The following is a 21,389-nucleotide window of genomic DNA, read 5'->3' on the forward strand; positions in this document are numbered from 1 at the left end:
TTTCTTTGAAGCAACTCTGGGTAGACTCGAACCTCCAACCTTTCAGTTAGCAGCTGAGCGTGTTAACTATTTGCACCACTCAGGGACTCCGGAGGAATGATTAGGGAGGAGAAATGTAATCTATAAGACACAAGACTTCTAAGTCTGCACCTTAAATGAAGGCAATTAACTTTATTTGGTGGAAAGAAGATGGAGAACAGGCAAGAGGGTCTTAGTAAGGGATTGCTTTCTGGGGCAGCAGTTAAAATTTGAATAGAAAGAGAGAGAGAATCTAAAGGAAGCATTCCGCAATGGACGAGCCTGCAGTAATACCACTGTGCACTGTGGTGTGGAATAATACTGGAACAAAGGGGAGACTGGTTATAGAACAGAACAGTGAGAATGGACTTCGAGGCTTTTGTGTGGCTAGGGTAGACAGTGATTCTCTTCTTTGTCCATTAGGATAATAAGACAACTAAATACCATAGTAGAAAGACTGGCCCAAGACATTGTCCCTAGGTCAGATAATTGGGCACATTGTGTACCAAATTATGAATAAGCTTTTCTCTATGTCACTGAGCTTTGAAACCATCTTTTTTTTCCAGAAAAGTCTATGAACCACCCTGTGAGGCAATTTCAGTCATTATCATAATAATATCAGTAGCAGAATCAAATCATATGTGGTTGGCTTGCTAAAACTAATACAAAATTGCTTCGTGGGCCCGCTGTGAGGCAACCTAATGATTCAGATTTTCCTCATGTGAGGACAAATAGATGAGTTTTTAATCTCGCCATTTTGAGCAGGGCGAAATTATTTTCTTTAAAGGGAAGATTGTTTAATACTTATAGGAAAAGCTGAAGAATTTTCAGAAAATTTTACATACTACAGGAAGGCTTAATTAAAAGAGCAAAGGCCTTGAAAAGTCTGCTCTCGAGTGCATTCAAGTCTTGCATGCTACATGGGCTTGTCTCTTTGTCATCCTATTCTTCATACAGGTGGCAAAGTTTTGTGATTTTTGTCTCTCCTTACCTTTGTGCCTTGTTTTTCATTTAAGGAGGGGTGTTTATCCTGATTATGAAAGTAATATGCTGTCATTGTAAAGGATTTAGAAAATATAGAAACATTTGATAAAGGAGAATATAAAATCTAGTTCTATAGTTAAAAGGCAACCAGAGTTTTCTTTCTGGTGTTTTTCTTCCTTTTAAGTTATATTTAATTATACAGATAATGCAGAAATACACCTTCTTGAAAGAATTCAGCACCTTCCCCCGCAAACTCTAGTGTCATCTCCAGAGGTAAGTGCTGTCATCAAGCATGTGTGTGTGTTCTTTCAGACCTTTTTCCTCCCTCTTTTTTTAAATTTTCCTAATGATTTGTAGAAAAGACGTAATGCTTTACTCCATGTGTCTGTTTTTTTTAAAAAAAAAGAATATCAAAATATGGACCTACACCTCTTATTTTTGTCCAGTGATATGGCTTGGGGTTATTATAATGTCCAAACATACAGATTTATCTCATACTTCCTGTTTCCTAATATCCCCTACTGTGGAAATGCCTTTATTTAGTAATTGCCCTGTCAGTAGGAATTTAAGTTGTTTCAATAACAGCTTTTTTTTGCTTTTAAAAATAATGGTAATATCCTTAAAAATATCTCCATGCACATGTGTGAGTATTTTTCAAGGTGCAGTAATTGGGAAGTAAACCTGTTGGGTCAGATGGTATTTTCATTTAAATTTTTAATAGGTACAGCCAATTTAGTAGGGCATCCAAATGGGTTTAACCATTTTATATTCCTGGCAGCTACTTATGAAAATGTTTCCTTATACTTTGTTAACACTTGATATTGTCAAAATTTTAATTTTTTCCAACCTGATGCTCACACAAAATGGTATATCTTTGTTTTAATTTGTATATCCCTGATTATTAGGGAAGTTGATACCTTTTCAAGTGTTTTTTTGGCCGTCTGTATTTCTTTTTATGGGAATCGTCTATTTACATGGATGCTCATTTTTATTGGGTTGTTTGTGAATTTCTTATCAATTTTTAGGTGTTTAAAAAAAATCTAAGTTCTAATCCTTTATCTGATACATATAAAATTCTTTCGGTCTCTCAATTATCTATACTTTTACATTTTTTTTTACGCAACTGGGATGAAAATTCCTTTCCAGAAATTTTATACTACTTTATCTTTCTATGAGCAGTGTTTTAGCATGCTCATACAACAATCTCTTAATATACTTAGTTATTAACTATATTTAAAATGTTGCTAATTTTAAAGATCAGGACTGTATCTCATCCTTTTTAAAATTTGTATTTAATTGATGAATAGTGAGGTGGGACACTTCATTTTATGAGCCTTCTATAGTCCTTCGGGTAATTGTTTTTTTTTCTTTTATGGAATTTTTCTTTTTAGGCCATTGGTGTTCTTATTGGTTTGAAAAGCTCTTTGCATATTAAGGCTTTGATTTTTTGTTATTTCTGGAAATATTTTTCCAGTTTGTTCTTTCTCTTTAATTTGTTTCCACATTTTTGATGTATAGAAGCCTAAAGATGTTACATCTGTGACTTTTTCTTTGATGTTCTCCCTTTGCTTTTATGCATAGAAAGTTCTTTTCATAAGATAAATCAGGGAAACACAAATGAAAACAAAGACACATCAGTTTTTTGCATCAGATTGGAAAAAATACAAAGCTTGATATAATGGGAAGTATAATGGGAAGGTTATTTTCATATGTAGCTGCCAGGAATACAAAATGGTTAAATACAAAACCTCAGTATCATAGGGACTTTCCTGCTTGCTTGGAACATGACCATGCTGTCCTATTTCTGGATGCACACAAACCTCTCTCACATAGCTTGGACCAGTAAAAACTCACCTCTTACAGAAATGAGTAGTAGTCAAGAAGGAAAGAATTATGTAAGGATACAACAAGGAAAAAAAAAAATGAGGGAGGGAATAGGAAAAATATGACTGGTAAAGAACCTCTACCAGAAAACTTGTTATGATGCAGGTAAAAATTGTGTCCAAACATTTCATCATGAAACAACTGAGTGAGGCCAACATTGTATGAAGTCCGTTCAGAAAGCAGGGAAGATGGGCAAGACAAGAAGAGAGATGAAATCTGATCTGGCAGAGCTCAGGAAAAATTGGACAAAAAACTGAAACCATCACAGAAATAATAGCAAAATTGGAAGGCTCACAGAGAGACCAGAAGGCATAGAAAAGAAATGAGAAGGACAGGAAAAATGCAACAGAAAAGAAGACTTTAAAAAGGAATAGGTATACAACTTATTGACATCAACTACCTTAATCGACTGTGCAACACTTACCCTTAATCAATGTGAAATTTTCATGGTTATAAACAGAAACTCGGTGTTACATATGAAATAAGCCCTCCTTCCCCCTCCCTCCTGCCCCTGGTAACTACTAATAAACTTTGGTCTTGAAACTATTGCCCTGAGATAATCTTTAAACCTTAAACCAAAAATACCCCTGAAGTTTTCTTTAAACCAATCAAGAGTTAAGAATGTCTGCCTTGAGCATTCTGCTCTTTTAAAAAACTACCTATATGGGATCAAACTGACAACAGAAACACGAAGGTCAAATAGAAAGTTTAGGGGACAGTGAATTTATGTTAAAGTGTTCTTGTTAGCTGCGTTGAGTTGGTTCTGACTCATAGCGACCTTATGCACAACAGAACAAAACACCACCAAGTCTTGCACCATCCTCACAATCGTTACTATGCCCAAGCCCATTGTTGCAGCCACGGTGTCAATGCATCTCATTGAGGGTCTTCCTCTTTTTTTACTGACCCTCTATTTTACCAAGCATAATGTCCTTCTCCAGGAATTGATTCCTCCTGATAACATGTCCAAAATATGTAAGGCGAGGTCTCGCCATCCTTGCTTCTAAAGAGCATTCTGGTTGTACCTCTTCCAAGATAGGTTTGTTTGTTCTTTTGGCAGTCCATGTATATTCAATATTCTTCACCAATACCGCAATTCAAAGGTGTCAATTCTTATTTGGTCTCCCTTATTCATCATCCAGCTTTCACATTCATATGAGGCAATTGAAAACACCATGGCTGGGTCAGGTGCATCTTGGTCTTCAAGGTGCCATTTTTGCTTTTCAACACCTTAAAGAGGTCTTTTGGAGCAGATTTGCCCGATGCAGAGCGTCTTTTGAGTTCATGACTGCTGCTTCCGTGGGTGTTGACTGTGGATCCAAGTAAAATGAAATCCTTGGCAAATTCAATCTTTCCTACATTTATTATGATTTTGCTTATTGACCCAGTTGTGAGGATTTTTGTTTTCTTTATGTTTAGGTGTAATCCACATTGAAGGCTGTTGTCTTTGATCTTCGTTGGTAAGTGCTTCAAGTCCTCTTCACTTTCAGCAAGGAGAGTTATATCATCTGCGTAACGCAGGTTGTTAATGAGTCTTCCTCCAGTCCTGATGCCTGTTCTTCTTATAGTCCAGCTTCTCGGATTATTTGTTCAGCATACAGATTGAATAGGTATGGTGAAAGGATACAACCCTGACACACACCCTCCCTGACTTTAAACCACTCAGTATCCCCTTTTTCTGTCCAAACAACTGCCTCTTGATCTGTATACAGATTCCTCAGGAGTACAATTAATTCCCATTAATGTTAATGTGGGGAGGAATAATTCAAAAAAAGAGAGTGAGAATGGTTGCCTAACTTGAAGAATGTAATCAATGCCACTAAATTGGACATGTAGAAATTGTTGAGTTGGTATATGTTCTCTGTGTATATTTTCAAAAACTACAAAAATAAAGAATTAAAAAAAAAGGAATAAAGAGAAACTTAATAAAATGTTGTTGTTCCTGATTTTAAACCTGCAGCATCCCTTTGTTCCTGTTCTATGTACAGGTTCTGCGTGAGCACAATTGTTCTGGAAGTCCCATTCTTCTCAGTGTTATCCGTAATTTGTTAAGATCCACACAATCGAATGCCTTTGCACAGTCAATAAAACACAGATAAATATCTCTTGGTATTATCTGCTGTTAGCCAAGATCCATCTGACATCAGCAATGATATCCTTCGTTCCACATCCTTTTCCGAATCTGGCTTGAATTTCTGGCAGTTCCCTGTTAATGTACTGCTGCAACCATTTTTGAATTATCTTCAGCAAAATTTTACTTGCATGTGATATTGTTCAATAATTCCTGCATTCTGTTGGGTCACCTTTCTTGGGAATAGGCACAAATATGATCTCTTCTGGTTGGATGGCCAAGTAGCTGTGTTCCAAATTTCTTGGCATAGATGTGTGAGCACCTCCAGTGCTGTATCTGTTTTTTGAAACATCTCAATTGGTGTTCCGTCAATTCCTGGAGATTTTTTTTTTGCCAGTGCCTTCAGTCAGCTTTCACTTATTTCTTCAGTACCATTGCTTCTTGATCATATGCTACCTCCTGAAATGGTTGAACGTCGACCTATTCTTTTTTGTACAGTGACTCTGTATTCCTTCCATCCTTTTTTGATGCTTCCTGCATCATTCAATATTTTGTCCATAGAATCCTTCAGTATTACAACTCGAGGCTTGAATTTTTTCTTCAGTTCCTTCAGCTTGAGAAATGCTGAGCATGTTCTTTTGGTTTCTAACTCTAGGTCTTTGCACATGTCATCATAATACTTTGTCTTCTTGAGCTGCCCTTTGAAATCTTCTGTTCAGCTCTTTTACTTCATCATCTCTTCCTTTTGCTTTAGCTACTCTATGTTCAAAAGCAAGTTTCAGAGAGTCTTCTGACATCCATTTTGTTCTTTTCTTTCTTTATGTCTTTTTAATGACCTTTTGCTTTCTTCATGTATGATGTCCTTGATGTCATCCCACATCTTGTCTGGTCATCTGTCATTAGTGTTCAATGCATGAAATTTGTTCTTGAGATGTTCTTCAGATTCAGGTGGGATGTACTCGAGGTCATACTTTGGGTCTCACGGACTTGTTTTAATTTTTTTAGTTTTAACTTGAATTCACATATGAACAATTGATGGTCTGTTCCGCAGTCATTGCCTCGCCTCCTTCTGACTGATGATATTGAGCTGTTTTCGTTGTCTCTTTCCACAGATCTATTCAATATGATTCCTGTGCATTCCATCTGGTGCGGTCCACATGTATAGTTGCTTTTATGTTGATGAAGAAAGTATCTGAGATGAGTAAGTTGTTGGCCTAGCAAAATTCTATCATTTGATCTCCAGTGTTCTATTGCCAAGGCTGTATTTTCCAACTACTGATCCTTCTTTGTTTCCAACTTTCACATTCCAATCACCAGTAATTATCAGTGCATCTTTACTGCATATTTGATCAATTTCAGACTGCAGAAGTTGGTAAAAATCTTCAATTTCCTCATCTTTGGCATTAGTGGTTGGTGCATAAATTTGAATAATAGTCATATTAACTAGTCTTCCTTGTAGGCATATGGATATTATCCTATCACTGACAGCATTGTACCTCAGGATAGAACTTGAGATGTTCTTTTTGACAATGAATGCAATGCCATTCCTCTTCATTTTGTCCTTCCCAGCATAGTAGACCAGTTGATTGTCCCATTCAAAGTGGCCAATACCAGTCCATTTCAGCTTACTAATGCCTAGGACATTGATGTTTACTCATTTCATTTTTGATGACTTCCAATTTTCCTAGATTCATACTTCATACATTCCACATTCTGATTATTAATGGATGTTTGCAGCTGTTCCTTCTCATTTTGAATCATGCCACATCAGCAAATGAAGTTTGACTCCATCCACGTCATTAAGGTTGACTCTACTTTGAGGAGGCAGCTCTTCCCCAGTCATATTTTGAGTGCCTTCCAACTGGAGGGGCTCATCTTCCAGCACAATGTCAGACAATGTTCTGCTGCTATTCATATGGTTTTCACTTGCCAGTTTTTTCAGATGTAGATCATCAGGTCCTTCTTCCTAGTCTGCCTTAGCCTGGAAGCCATGGGTGACCCTGTGGTATTTGAAATACCTGTGGCATAGCTTCAAGCATCATAGCAATATGCAAGCCATGGCAGTAAGACAAACTGACAGCCACATGGTGAAGAGAATTCAAGGGGGGAAAAAAAGATTGATCATGCATATAATCAGGGTCTCCCAAAAAGAAAACTGGAGGAAATAAAGTATCAAAATGATTATTTAAACACATAATTCACGAAACGTTTCCTGAAGTATAAGAAAGTTTGATTTTCATACTAAATGTGCTAGTATATGCCAGAGAACATTGACCCAGAAACAGTCAACACAGAGACATGTCTTCACACTGCGAGTTAAAGAAAGAATTTTTTGGTCAAGAAGAATAAATCAGTTTCAAGGACACGTAAAACAAGCTTCCTGAGACTTCTTCATGGCAACATTCAGTGTTACAGTGAAACAACACCTACAATATCCTCAAAGAGAGAAAGTGTTACTCAGATAGTTTAGATCCAGCTGGACTGTCACTAGAAAAGACAAAAAAACAAATAGTTTTTAACATACAAGAACTCAGGGAATACTGTTCCCGGAGCTCCTCTGAAGAAGTCTCATGGAGGATAATCTTCAGGCAACCAAGCAATGACTAAAAAGCAGTGGCAGAAGGTTTAAGGACTACGTACATCCAAAGCAACTGTGAGGACTATGGTTGCAAAACAGAATGGAAAGGTTATAATCTCTGAACAATACAGAGATTATATAGTAGCACAGGAGAGGAAGGAAAGTGAGAAAGAAGGTGAGAAGTTGCAGAAACATTTGAATTTCCTCATCTTTAATAAATTCCTCTTACTATAGCGGGAGAAGTACTTAGGATATTAATAATATAAACATTTAAGATTAGAAGGTGGGAGAGAGGGAGGAAATGACTGAAGAGGAGATATGCTATCAGAGAGAATTAGTGGATATTGTCTAAATAAATCGAGAAATAAAAGATAAATTATAGTTATAAACAGAAAACTAGAACAAAAACACCAACATTGCTAATTATCAGAAGAAACACACACAACAAAACAAAGGAAAGCAAGCAGACTTTGTAGTGAAAGGTTTTGAAAGAGCTGTAAAAACAAGAAGCATCCCACAAAAGAATGTAGCAGAACTAAGACTAAACTTATCTGACATATTAATAAATGTAAATCCCATAAAAGAAAAATAATTTTAGATTTAATGACAAAGCAAAACACAACTCTATTTACATATGAGACACAACTAAAAATGATTCAGAAAGATGAAAGTAAAAAAAAAAAATTGGGACCAAGCTATATGCAGTCAGATGCAAACAAAGAGAAATTGGGGATCACAATCTCAGTTTCAAATAAAGTAAATAAATTTGATTTCAGGGTAGAAAGTATTAAATGAGACCAATAATCCCGTACCATGATAATACCTGGTACAGTTCACGATGAAGATAAGAATACCTTTGTGCCACTTAAAACGGCATCAGCTTTCATAAAGCAAGAGCGCAGGTGCTACAAGGTGATAAAGGATCACATTGGAAAGAGGAGGCTTTAATTCCCCTCTCTCAGTTCATGATAGAGCGTTGTGGTTAGATGCTGTAGAGCTGGCTCTGACCCATGGTGACCTTATGTGTAACAGAATAAAACATTGCTCGGTCCCGTGACATCTTCATGATCATTGCTATGACAGAGTAAAAAGATAGAAATTAAGCAAGGATATAAATAACAACTTGTTGCCTTTGAGTCAGTTCTGATTCATAGTGACACTAAATCCTAATTAAAATAATTAATAAGGTAGATCTAATTGACAAATATTGAATTGCAAGCTCTGAAAACAGAGAACATACCTTTTTTTCAAGTGCCTGTGGGATAGTCATTAAACTGAGCATTCATAAAAACCTCAGTAAATTCCCTAAGTGGAAATAATATCGATATGATGGTTGAAGTACTTAAGGACTAGTACAGCAAGAGCACCATCCAATCAGAGTGGATGCAATTCTGAATGGATGCTGGTCAGCCACACTGGCATCCAGTGAATATCAGCCCTGTGAATAAGAATCTATGGGATGGCATAAACACTATACAAAACATGATAAAGAATGTAGAAGAAAAACCAGATAACTGGGAGCTCCTAAAAATCACACACCTATGCTCATCCAAAGACTTCACCAAAAGAGTAAAAAGACTACCTACAGACTGGGAAAAAGTTTATAGCTATGACATTTCTGATCAGTGCCTGATCTCTAAATCTGCATGATATTGCAAAAACTCAACTGCAAAAAAGACAAATAACCCAATTAAAAAATGGGCAAAAGATACGAATAGACACTTCACTAAAGAAGACATTCAGGTAGCTAACAGATATATGAGGAAATGTTCATCATCATTAGCCATTAGAGAAATGCAGATCAAAACTACAATGAGATTTCATCTCACTCCAACAAGGCTGGCATTAATCCAAAAAACACAAAAGACTAAATGTTGGAGAGGCTGTGGAGAGATTGGAACACTTCTATACTACTGGTGGGAATGTCAAATGGTACAACCACTATGGAAATCGATTTGGAATTTCCTTAAAAAGCTAGAAATAGAACTACCATACGATCTGGCAATCCCACTCCTTGGAATATATCCTAGAGAAATAAGAGCCTTTACACGAACAGATATATGCACACCCATGTTTGTTGCAGCACTGTTTACAATAGCAAAAAGATGGAAGCAACCAAGGTGCCCGTCAATGGATGAATGGATAAATAAATTATGGTATAGTCACACAATGGAATACTATGCATCGATAGAGAACAGTGAGGAATCTGTGAAACATTTCATAACATGGAGGAACCTGGAAGGCATTATGCTGAGTGAAATTAGTCAGTTGCAAAAGGACAAATATTGTATAAGACCACTATTATAAGAGCTTGAGAAATAGTTTAAACTGAGAAGAAAACATTCTTTTGTGTTATGAGGGGGGGGAGGGAGGGAGGGTGGGAGAGGGGCATTCACTAATTAGGTAGTAGATAAGAACTACTTTAGATGAAGGGAAAGACAGCACACAATACAGGGGAGGTCAGCACAATTGGACTAAACCAAAAGCAAAGAAGTTTCCTGAATAAACTGAATGCTTCATAGGCCAGCATAGCAGGGGCAGGGGTCTGGGGACCATGGTTTCAGGGGACATCTAAGTCAATTGGCATAATAAAATCTATTAAGAAAACATTCTGCATCCCACTTTGGAGAGTGGCGTCTGGGGTCTTAAATGCTAGCAAGCAGCCATCTAAGATGCATCAATTGGTCTCAACCCACCTGGATCAAAGGAGAATGAAGAACACCAAGGACGCAAGGCGATTACGAGCCCAAGAGACAGAAAAGGCCACATGAACCAGAGACTACATCAGCCTGAGACCAGAAGAACAAGATGGTGCCTGGCTACAACTGATGACTGCCCTGACAGGGAACACAACAGAGAACCCCTGAGGGAGCGGGAGAGCAGTGGGATGCAGACCCCAAATTCTCATAAGACCAGATTTAATGGTCTGACTGAGACTAGAAGGACCCCAGTGGCCATGGCCCCCAGACCTTCTGCTGGTCCAGGACAGGATCCATTCCCAAAGCCAACTCTTCAGACATGGATTGGACTGGACAATGGGTTGGAGAGGGATGCTGGTGAGGAGTGAGCTTCTTGGTTCAGGTGGACACTTGAGACTATGCTGGCATCTCCTCCCTGGAGGGGAGATGAGTGGGTGGAGGGGGTTAGAAGCTAGCAAAAAGGACACGAAAAGAGAGAGTGGGGGAGAAAGCGGGCGGCCTCATTAAGGGCAGAGTAAGTGGGAGTGTGTAGCAAGGTGTATATGGGTTTTTGTGTGAGAGACTGACTTGATTTGTAAACTTTCACTTAAAGCACAATAAAAATTATAATAAAAAAAAGGATCTATGGGATAAGTAGAGCTAAAAGGAAAAGCTTAGCCATAAAAAGATTCATATACATAAAATGTAATATATAAAGATATAACATATAAATATTATATATGTATATATAATTTATCATTTGAAGTAAGTTCAGAAAAGAACAACACAGTAAATACCAGGAGGGCAAAAGGATATTAATAAAAGGTAAAAGCAGAAATTAATGAATTTAGTGAAAGCAAATGTCAGAATTAATAAATAAATCTAAAGACTGATTCTCTGGGAAGAAAAGGAGCAATAAAATTCACAAAATAAGAAATGATAGTTGGGAAACACAGATACAATGAAAAGCAAAAGAATTGTGAAAGATGACTGTTCAACTTTGTATAAATACATATGAAAAATGTGGCGAGTTAAAAAAAATTCCAGGAAAATATAATGTACCCAAACCAACTCTAGAAGAGATAGAAAATCCAAAACAAAACAAAACAAAACAAAAAACTAATTGTCACTGAAGAAATAGAGAAAGTGTCCAAAGATCGATCCCCCAAAATAAGCACCAGGCCTGGGTGGCTTTACTAAGCATTTGAGAAACAGGTTGCTTGAATATTATTTAAACTGTTCCAGAGCATGAAAACGAAGGAACACAACCACTTTATTTTATGAAACTAGCATAATATTGAGATTGGGGAAAAAAAAAAAAAACCCAATAAAGACTGCACAAAAAATGAAAATTACAGACCAATTTCTTCCTAAAGATTGATGCCAAAATCCTAAATAAAATATTAGTGAGGCGGGACCTAATAGTGCATTTAAAGATTAATGCATTAGATCAAGCTGGAATTTATTACAGAAATACTAGTCTACTATTTTCCTATTGCTACTGTAACAAATAATCAACAGTAGTGGCCAAAAACAACGCAAATTATCTTACAATTCTGGAGGTCAGAAGTCAGAAATGGGTCTCAATGGACTAAAATCAAGGTGTTGGCAGGATTGGTTCCTTTCTGGAGGCTCTTTGGGAGAATCTGTTTTCTTGCCTCTTCCAGCTTTAGAGATTGTCTGAATTCCCTGGCTGTTGGCCCCTTCCTCCTTCTTCAAAACCAGCAGCCTCATCACTCTGACCTCTGCTTCAGGTTGTCACATCTTCTCTGACTCTGAATCTCCTGCCTCCCTTTTTCATTCATAAGGACCCTTGTGATTGCATTGAGCCTATCTGGATAATCCAGGTTCACTTCCCCATTTCAAGTCCAGGTGATTAGCATCCTTAATTCCATTTGCAGCCTTAGTTCCCTCTTGACATGTAACATAACATATTCACAAATTCCAGGGATTAGCACATGGAATCTTTGGGATGCCATCATTTTCCCTACCACAGCAAGGTTAAATCAACGTCAGAAAAGTTATTAATACAATGCCCCCTATTAATAGATCCAGGGAGAAAAATAATATCATTATCTTCACAGACATTGAGAAACATTTGATAAAATTCCCTTCCTGACTAAAAAAATAACTCTTAGTAAAATAGGAATAGATGGTGTTGTGGTTAAGGTTGTGTGTCAACTTGGCCGAGCCATGATGATCCTCAGTGGTTTGGCAGTTATGATATAGTTTGGCCTTTTAATGATGTAAACACCACCGTAACGAGATCTGATATAATGTGATCACCTCCATGATGAGATCTGTTGTGAGCAGCCAATGGGTTGGAAGAGAGTTTCCTTGGTGGGTGTGGCTTGCATCTAATATAGGTGGACTTTCTGGCAAGGCTCACTGGCTTTTGCTCATTCTGGATTCTGCAACTGGCTCCTGTTTATCTGACCTCCAGTTCCCGGAACTTGAGCTAGCAGCTTATCTACTGTCATACCTGCCAATCTTGGGATTCGTCGGCCTCCACAGCCTATCTGACCTTCTGATCTTGGATTTACCACCATCTGCTGATATGTGAGTCAGAAGAAGCCACCAGCCTGACCCATGGACTTGGGACTTTCCAGCCTCTAAAACAGTGTCAGCCATTTTCTTTACATAAATCTTTATATAAATCTCACTGGTTTTGCCTCTTTAGAGAATCCACCTAAGACAGCTGGATACTTCCTTAACATGATAAAATGTATGTATCTCACCATAAATCTACAATTATATGTAACTGAGAAAAACAAATACATTTCCGTGAAAGTTAGGAAAAAGACAAAATGTCCCCCATTATTATTATTGTTTATCAATGTTCTGGGGTTATTAATCAATGCAATTAGTCAAGGCAAAAAAGTAGAGGTATAAAAATTGGAAAGGAAGAGGTGAAATTATCCTTATTTACAGATGTTTGCATGTGTATCATGCAAAATTCAAGAGAATCAACCGAAAGCTATTTCAAACAATAAGAAATTTAAAAAAGGTGTTTATATGTAGAAATAAACAGACTCCATTTACAATATGAACAAAAAAAGAATATTTCTAGGAATAAACTATAAAATACGTTGTGGTTGTTGTTAGGTACCATTGAGTCATAGCAACCCTGTGTACAACAGAATGAAACACTGCCCAGTCCTGCGCCATCCTCACAATCGTTGCTATCTTTGAGTCCACTGTTGCAGCCACTGTGTCAATCCATCTCATCGAGGATCTTCCTCTTTTTTGCTGACTCTTTACCTTACCAAGCATAATGTTCTCCAGGGACTGGTACCTCTTGATAATGTGTCCAAAGTACGTAAGATGAAGTCTTACCATCCTCACTTCTAAGGAGCATTCTGGCTGTACTTCTTCCAAGATAAATTTGTTCGTTCTGGCAGTCTGTGTCTAAAATGCTACTATGAGACATAGAAGAATTACTGAACAAATGGGAAAATGTTTTTGGTTGAAAGACTTAACTTTTTAAAAGGTATCAATTCTCCTTAAGCTTATTTATGAAATTAACATGATTCCAATAAAAATGCCAACAGAATTTTTTTTTTTTGGAATTTGACAAGTTGTTTATAAATTTCCTATGATGAAATGCACAAGAATAGTCAAGAATCTTCTGCAGAAGAAGTCACGTTGTTGTTGTTAGTTGCTGTTGACTCAAGGTGACCCCATATGTGCTGAGTAGAGCTGCTCCATAGGACTTTCAAGGAGACGAATAGCCAGACCCGTCTCCAGAGGCATCTCTGGGTGGGTTCAAACCACCAGACTTTTGGCTAGCAGTCAAGTGTTCAAACAGTTGTGCCACTCAGCGACTAGGATATTCTGTAAAAGAAGCCATGCCAAACCAAACCCACTGCTGTCAAGTCGGTTCCGACTCGTAATGATCGTATAGGACAGAGCAGAACTGCCTCATAGGGTTTCCAAGGAGTGGCTGGTGGGTTCCAACTGTGAACCTTTTGGTTAGCAACTGAGCTCTTAACCACTGTGCTACCAGGGCTCCAAAGAAGCAGTACCAGGTACTAAAATATGTTATTGAGCTCAGAGCTGCCTTTTAAACCCTGCTTCCAGTGTGGGTCCTCTGCTCTTGTCCCTCAGTCTCACGGCCTTTTTTCAGATCCTTGACCACACAGAGCATACATTTCCTGGCACAGGGCTCTTGCATGGACTTTGTGCTGTGTGAATAAAGTTTGTTGCTTCTGCTTTCATACTTTTTTGTCTATTTAATTTCTCTTCAATCATCACTTCTTTAGGGAAATCTTTCCTTTCCACCTCCCTAATTTAAGTCCAAGGAGCCCTGGTGGCACAGTGGTTTAAGCATTTGGCTGCTAACCGAAAGGTTGGTGGTTCGAACCCACCAGCCGCTCTGTAGGAGAAAGATGTGGCAATCTGCTTCTGTGAAGATTTACAGCCTTGGAAACCCTATGGGGCAGCTCTACCCTGTCCTATAAGGTTGCTGTGAGTCGGAATTGACTCTACAGCAGTGGGTTTGGTTTAATCTTAAGTCCGAGTCCCTGAGTGGTGGGAAGGGTTAATGCCCTTGGGTGCTAAGTAAAAGATTGGAGGTTCTAGTCCACCCAGAGGTGTCTTGGAAGAAAGGCCTGGCAGGCTACTTCTGAAAAATCAGCTATTGAAAACCCTACGGCGTACGGTTCTACTCTGACGCAAGCGGAGTCACCGTGAGTCAGAGTTGACTCGTTGGCAACTGTTTTTTTTTAATCTTAAGTCAGTTTCCTTCATGATCTGCTTTTTTCTTTCCTTGCATTTATTTTAGTTTGTAATAATACCAGCGTTAGTGTGATTATTTGATCAAATGTTTCCCTTTTTAGGCTATAAGCTCAGTGCCTGCCCTAGAGTAGGCTTTCAGTAAGTATTTGTTGGCAAATAACCTTCAGTCAGCTGAATTGTGGAGTGTGATTTAAACCTAGCAAGTGTCTTCCAAACTCAGCAATCAATAAGGTCCTCCCACTGAGGCCCTGTTGTAGTGCCAGGGTGATGATAGCTTCATGTCTTGCTTCTTTCACCCGTGAGCATTTGATGAAGTTCATGCTTTTGGCAGTGTTCTGCATTAGATTGTAACCTCCGTCCTAAAAGGCAGAGCCATTTCTGAACTGCCCTGTGGGGCTCTTAATATTACATTCAGATGGACGCACTATTTTTTAATAAGAAGGAAATATAAAATAATGGTATGACTACATAATTTCCTAAAAAAGGTGTTAGTCATTGAAAGAAATAATCGTAACCGTTGGGGAACTTATGTCCCTAGTGAATTTTATAGAATGACGTGCTTTACATATGGCAATTCCAACCTCTTGTAAGTGACCTAGGCTCTCACATGGCCTATTTCAGAAAATATAACTGTGGTTGCTAGGGTGGAAAAGTCCCTCCTGAATATTGAGTGAGGCCGAACAGGATGTGGTTCTCTCTTGAGACAGTTAAACTTTTTATGCTTTCTCCTGAGAGTACATATCTACCATCCTCTTGGATGTGTTGTGATTGGCAAACGTTGGCTGTTACTAAGTGCGTTGAAGGTTTTGTTTGGCATTTTGTGGGCTGAAACACACTAGTCATGACAACGCTTTTTGGAAAGTGAAAGGCTTTAAGATGACTTCTGTATTCATGAGTCTTTCCAAACAGTAGTCTCTGGCAGTTGAAGAGCTGTGTAGTTATAAACTGGTTTTACTGGTATGTCCCCTGAGGACACTTATATGTTCCTGGATACCTCCTTTAGGTGGCCTCTTTCAGATTCCTTCAAAAAATGAATGGCTTTCTTGTACGTTTTTTACAAAGATCACGGGCCGTGGAAACTTCATAGAAGTGGGTGTAGGTCTATGTCCAAGCAAAGAAATAATTCTTGAAGGAAGCAGACATTATGGTATGAGTAAGATAGAACTAGGACCAGAGACTGCAAACTGAGACCCAGAGGCCAAATCTGTCTCATCTGCCCTGCAGATGTGTTTGTTTGGCTAAAACAGTGTTTCTTTTTTAAATGTGTAGATAAGTTACCAAGCCCCCCAAACTGAGAATTTTTAACTTAAAAAAAGCCTGGATATATGACTTGCCTTGAAAATGTGGAATAACCTGGTCGCACTAGAATCTGACCAGCCCTCAGTGGAGCTGAGAGCTAATCCCATCTGGAGGGAGGAGGGCTGCCCTATCCTCTGTTCTCACTCATTCATTCAAATCACCTTCATGACCCCAAGACAGGTTATGAAATTGAGAATAAAAGGCGTTGTGAAGAATTATGAAGGAGACAGACTTTTACACTGAAGTTATACCATGTACTTGCTAAACAAATGAAACACGTTATTCAATAGACAAGAGATGAGCTGATAATCTCTGTAGCCTGGAAACAGAAGAAAAATGGACACTGTCTCCTAGTTGCATAGGGTTTACCATTGAGTCTTTTGGACAATTCTTCGACAACCCTTGGTTCTGGGCAGAGATCAATGGTAGCATTTGAGTTTCATGGAAAGTAAAGTCTTTTAATTCCTTCAACTTCTGTCAAGGGCCTTTTTATGCAAAGACCAATTCTAAAATGCCAAACCCTGCTACCAACCTGGGGGAGTGTATCATTTATCTCTGCAATGTACTTCACACTCTTCAGGATAATACTATTCATGTTGGCCATGACGGGGTTTTGCATTATCCACTGTCTGGATAGTTCGTACACAAGATTGTGAAGAAAGTACTGGAGTTAATTCCTGTTTTGTATAAGTGCTATGGCTGCTAACCAAAGGGTTGGCAGTTCGAATCCGCCAGGCGCTCCTTGGAAACTCTATGGGGCAGTTCTACTCCGTCCTATAGGGTCGCTATGAGTAGGAATCGACTCGAGGGCACTGGGTTTTTTTTTATGTATTGACTATGCAAAGGCATTAGACTGTGTGGATTATAACAAATTACAGATAACATTTTGAAGAATGGGAGTTTCAGGGCACTTAATAGTGCTCCTGAGGAATTTGTACATAGACCAAGAGGCAGTTTGAACAGAACAAGGGGATACTGCATGGTTTAAAATCAGGAAGCCTTTATGTATTGGCAGGGGCAGATTAACCAGTAAACATGGTACGCACAGCTTGCATTTGAGCAAGGTATGCAGGGTTTAATTGTATTGCTAATCTGTGGTGAGCAACTTCACTTGGGTCTCTTCACATCTTTGATGTGGGGAGGGGGATAGGTGAAATTGTGTACTGCAGATTGGTGGAAGGCACAATTGAGTTTGTGTGTGCTTTGCTTATTGGGTAATCCTGGCCTGTATGTTGGTGCTGGAAAGACTTCCTGTGGAAGATGAGGTTTGAGACTGGCTTGAAGGTGGTAGAGGACGTACTTACGGTGGGGACAAGTAAGGAGACATTCTTGATTGGGAAATGGAGAATTTGGGGGTGCAGTTGTCGCCAAGACTCAGCCAGTCAACACAGCAGCTCGAGAAGCATCAGAAGTCACTTTGAATTTTGAGAATGAGAGTGGAATGATTTGGGGGGGAAAAAAAAAAAAAACAAAACGCTGCTCTGGGCAGCATTTTCCACCCATTTGAAACGAAAAGAACGCTTCTGTCTTTAATCTTGCTTTGCATAGCTACGCAGAAAAGACTGTTTAACACACCTCTTTATGCTTTGTCTTCTGGGGGAACCCTACCAGGAGCCTTATGATCGTCTTTTGGAAGTCCCGGTCACTCGGGAGCAACTAAACCACTATCGGAATGTGGCTGAAAATGCTCAAAGTGAACTCGCGGCAATTTTGGTCAAATTCAAATGTGCTCAGGCTGAGGTAAGATTATGCACTCTTTTCACTCAGAAATGGGCCTTTTTAGCTTCTTACAGAGTGGAGCTGATATTGGAGGTGGTTAGAAATAGGACCATAGGATACAGACAGAAAGCTTTCAGCAAAGTTTGTATTTATTTATTTTTCTTATTATGTGCCTATCCCTTACCAAAAAAAACAAACCCCTTGCTGTCGAGTCTGACTCATAGTGACCCTATAGGACAGAGTAGAACTTCCCCATAGGGTTTCCAAGGAGTGGCTGATGGATTCGAACTGCGACCTTTTGTTTAGCAGCCATAGCTCTTAACCACTGCACTACCAGGGCTCTTGTCTAGCCCTTAGTTATAGGAAATCCCTGAAAGGTTTTGCATTTGCCATGCTGCAAAGTTCAAGACACAGGGCCCCTTTGACAGAATCCTGCGTCTCAGAGGAACTCCATAGCCTTGAGGTGTCTGTCTGGGGGCACCCAGGGAGCTTGGGTAGAAGTAGCATGGACTTTTTTTTTTTTTTTTAATTTTTATTGTGCTTTAAGTGAAAGTTTACAAATCAAGTCAGTCTCTCAAACAAAAACTTACATATACACCTTGCTACTGGCTTTTTTACTGGCTTTACATACTCCCAATTGCCCGCCCCCTAATGAGACAGCCCGCCCCCTCCCTCCATTCTCTCTTTTCGTGTCCATTTCGCCAGCTTCTAACCTCCTCTACCCTCTCATCTCCCCTCCAGGCAGGAGATGCCAACATAGTCTCAAGTGTCCACCTGATCCAAGAAGCTCACTCCTCACCAGCATTCCTCTCCAATCCATTGTCCAGTCCAATCCCTGTCTGAAGAGTTGGCTTTGGGAATGGTTCCTGTCCTGGGCCAACAGAAGGTCTGGGGGCCATGACCACTGGGGTCCTTCTAGTCTCAGTCAGGCCATTAAGTCTGGTCTTTGTACGAGAATTTGGGGTCTGCATCCCACTGCTCTCCTGCTCGCTCAGGGGTTTTCTGTTGTGTTCCCTGTCAGAGCAGTCATCAGTTGTAGCTGGGCACCATCTAGTTCCTCTGGTCCCAGGCTGATGTAGTCTCTGGTTCATGTGGCCCTTTCTGTCTCTTGGGCTCATAATTACCTTGTGACCTTGGTGTTCTTCATTCTCCTTTGATCCAGGTGGGTTGAAACCAATTGATGCATCTTAGATGGCTGCTTGCTAGCATATAAGATTTCAGATGCCACTCTCCAAAGTGGGATGCAGAATGTTTTCTTAATAGATTTTATTATGCCAATTGACTTAGATGTCCCCCGAAACCATGGTCCCCAAACCCCCGCCCCTGCTACGCTGGCCGTTGAGTAGCATGGACTTTTAACACCACTTGGAATATCTTTCTTTAATATGGGGCTCTTATGAGGTAATTCTGCATTCCTTGCCTGTGGTAGTTACGATTGGGAAAATTTTAGGAAGATAATTGGGATCTATACTCTGGCAATTCAAGGCTTGATCACGTCTGTAGTGGAGTTTCTGAGAGAGTTTCCCTAGACTCATCCTGTTCAGAGCCCAGTGGTCCTGAGCAGTCCTAGGCTTCGCTTTGAGGTGAGTAGTAGTCGGGTGAAGGCTGCCAGAACCCAACTGAAAGATGCATCCATAACGTGTGTGTGTGTGTGCGTGTGTGTGAATGTATGTATGCATACTCACAGTTCCTAAGAAGTACATGCATTCATCAAATTTTCTTATATGGTAGACCTGACAACTTCAGCGCAATGCATAAAACACGGTTCAGTGTTTTGATGCCACAAAGTTCATAAAAGTGAAAATGCTTCCTTTGTTTAAATCCTATAAGAATTTTCCTTTTGTTCCATATTTCCTCAGAAATCTGAATATTAGTTTTCTTTGTCACCCACAATTAAGGTCCAGAAGGTAAGTGGGAGAAACCTAGTGATGTATTAAACAGTCTGCTTCTATCTGGGAACCAGTTGTGGCTGTGTGATCACAAATAGCATGGCTTGTAAATTTCTTGTTTCATTGTTCATCGGCAGCAACAACAACCATATGGTTTTAGAAAATGGGTTACCATTGCAAAATATTTTATTGCTTTTTGCAAAATGCACCACAAATACCTCTTGAGCGAGACTAAATCAACACAAGCCATTGCTCAGCTGGTCTTGAAAAGGAGAGATTATGAAGTCCATTGTCTAGATATAATTTCCTGTTTGGTAATACAGCTACAAATATGAAAAAAAGAAAATAAAGTTTTAAGTCATAAATAAAAGAGTGAAACTTGAAATTTTGGTTTTGGGTTTCTTAAAGGTATTTCGAATTTATATGATTAAATTCCTTTTCCTCTTTTTGCTTCTTTTCTATGTGAGCTTCGAGACCTCCGATCCAAGATGCTTTCCAAAGAAGTTTCCTGTCAGGAGCTGAAAGCTGAAATGGAGACCTATAAAGAAAACAATGCCAGAAAGTCATCTCTCCTCACCTCTTTGAGAGACAGAGTTCAGGAGCTAGAAGAAGAGTCAGCAGCACTTTCTTCTTCTAGAATTAGAGCAGAAATCACAGCTCACTCTGCCATCAAGGAGAACCAGGGGTTAAAGAAGAAAGTTACAGACTTAGAAGAAAAATTACAGTAAGGATTTTTAAATATATCTCTCAGTTTATTTAATGCTAAAATACTAGCTTCTGACAGCAGGATACACCTGTGAATGGATTGGCATTTCACATCATTTGGTCCTGAAACTTGATTACATAAATATTACTGACCTCAGTCAAATGTCTTTGGAGTCTTGAAAATTTTTCCCAAGCCCATTTTGAAATGTCATCAAGAGTCTCAACAAATAGAGAATTGTCCTAAGCATGTTTCTGTCCTAATGACCAGGGCCACAAATGCTTCTGTAAACAACTGGGGAGATTTCCTCCAAGTGCAGGTTTAGCTTGAGGCAGGGGAGTAGGAGTGAAGCGGTCATTCAGAAACAAGTTATAAAAACACCCCGGAGCCCAGACCACCCCGAACACTTCTCACTAAGTTTTGTTGCCAATTTGTTTAGAGAACTCGTGAAACTGAGGTTTTCCTTTCTTAGTTCAGACAAAAAATGATTATTGAGGCAAAATTGGAAACTAGTTGTTTCTAAAATACACTTTTAAAATTTTACATGTAATTACTTAAAGTATCTTTATTGATAAAACCATTGATATTTATTTTATGGTTTCCATCTTAAAAAAATAAACCAACACTTGACCGGCCTCACTTCCAGCTCCTGTACTCTCTCTCTTCCACTTACAGCAAAACTCTTAAACGTTTGTGTATACTCAGGGCTTCCAATCTCTCTCCTCCATCTTCTGTTGAATCTACCCCATTGAAACCACTCAAATGACCACCAGTGACCCCACATGGCTAAGTTTAATGGTCAGTCTTTTCTTATTTGACCTGTCAGCAG

General features: G+C 39.1%; 1 protein-coding gene across 9 annotated transcripts in view; it reads left to right on the top strand.

Moving 5' to 3' along the window:
- CCDC170 (coiled-coil domain containing 170) overlaps positions 1 to 21,389 on the top strand; it is a 141,711-nt gene that overhangs the window by 32,399 nt on the left and 87,923 nt on the right. For 5 of the 9 annotated variants that reach the window (XR_007519623.1, XM_049903710.1, XM_049903755.1 and 2 more), the window contains exons 2-3: positions 17,861 to 17,989; positions 20,325 to 20,581. Coding sequence is in view for 8 of the 9 variants with exons in the window: in XM_049903710.1 (XP_049759667.1) it covers positions 17,861 to 17,989; positions 20,325 to 20,581 (386 nt within the window). In the remaining variant the exon portion in view is untranslated. Of the gene's footprint in view, positions 1 to 17,860; positions 20,582 to 21,389 lie in introns of all 9 variants that reach the window. The other 4 variants (XM_049903730.1, XM_049903737.1, XM_049903747.1 and 1 more) reach the window with 3 other exon arrangements.

Source organism: Elephas maximus, chromosome 1 (genome assembly GCF_024166365.1).
Source record: "Elephas maximus indicus isolate mEleMax1 chromosome 1, mEleMax1 primary haplotype, whole genome shotgun sequence".
NCBI lineage: Eukaryota > Metazoa > Chordata > Mammalia > Proboscidea > Elephantidae > Elephas > Elephas maximus.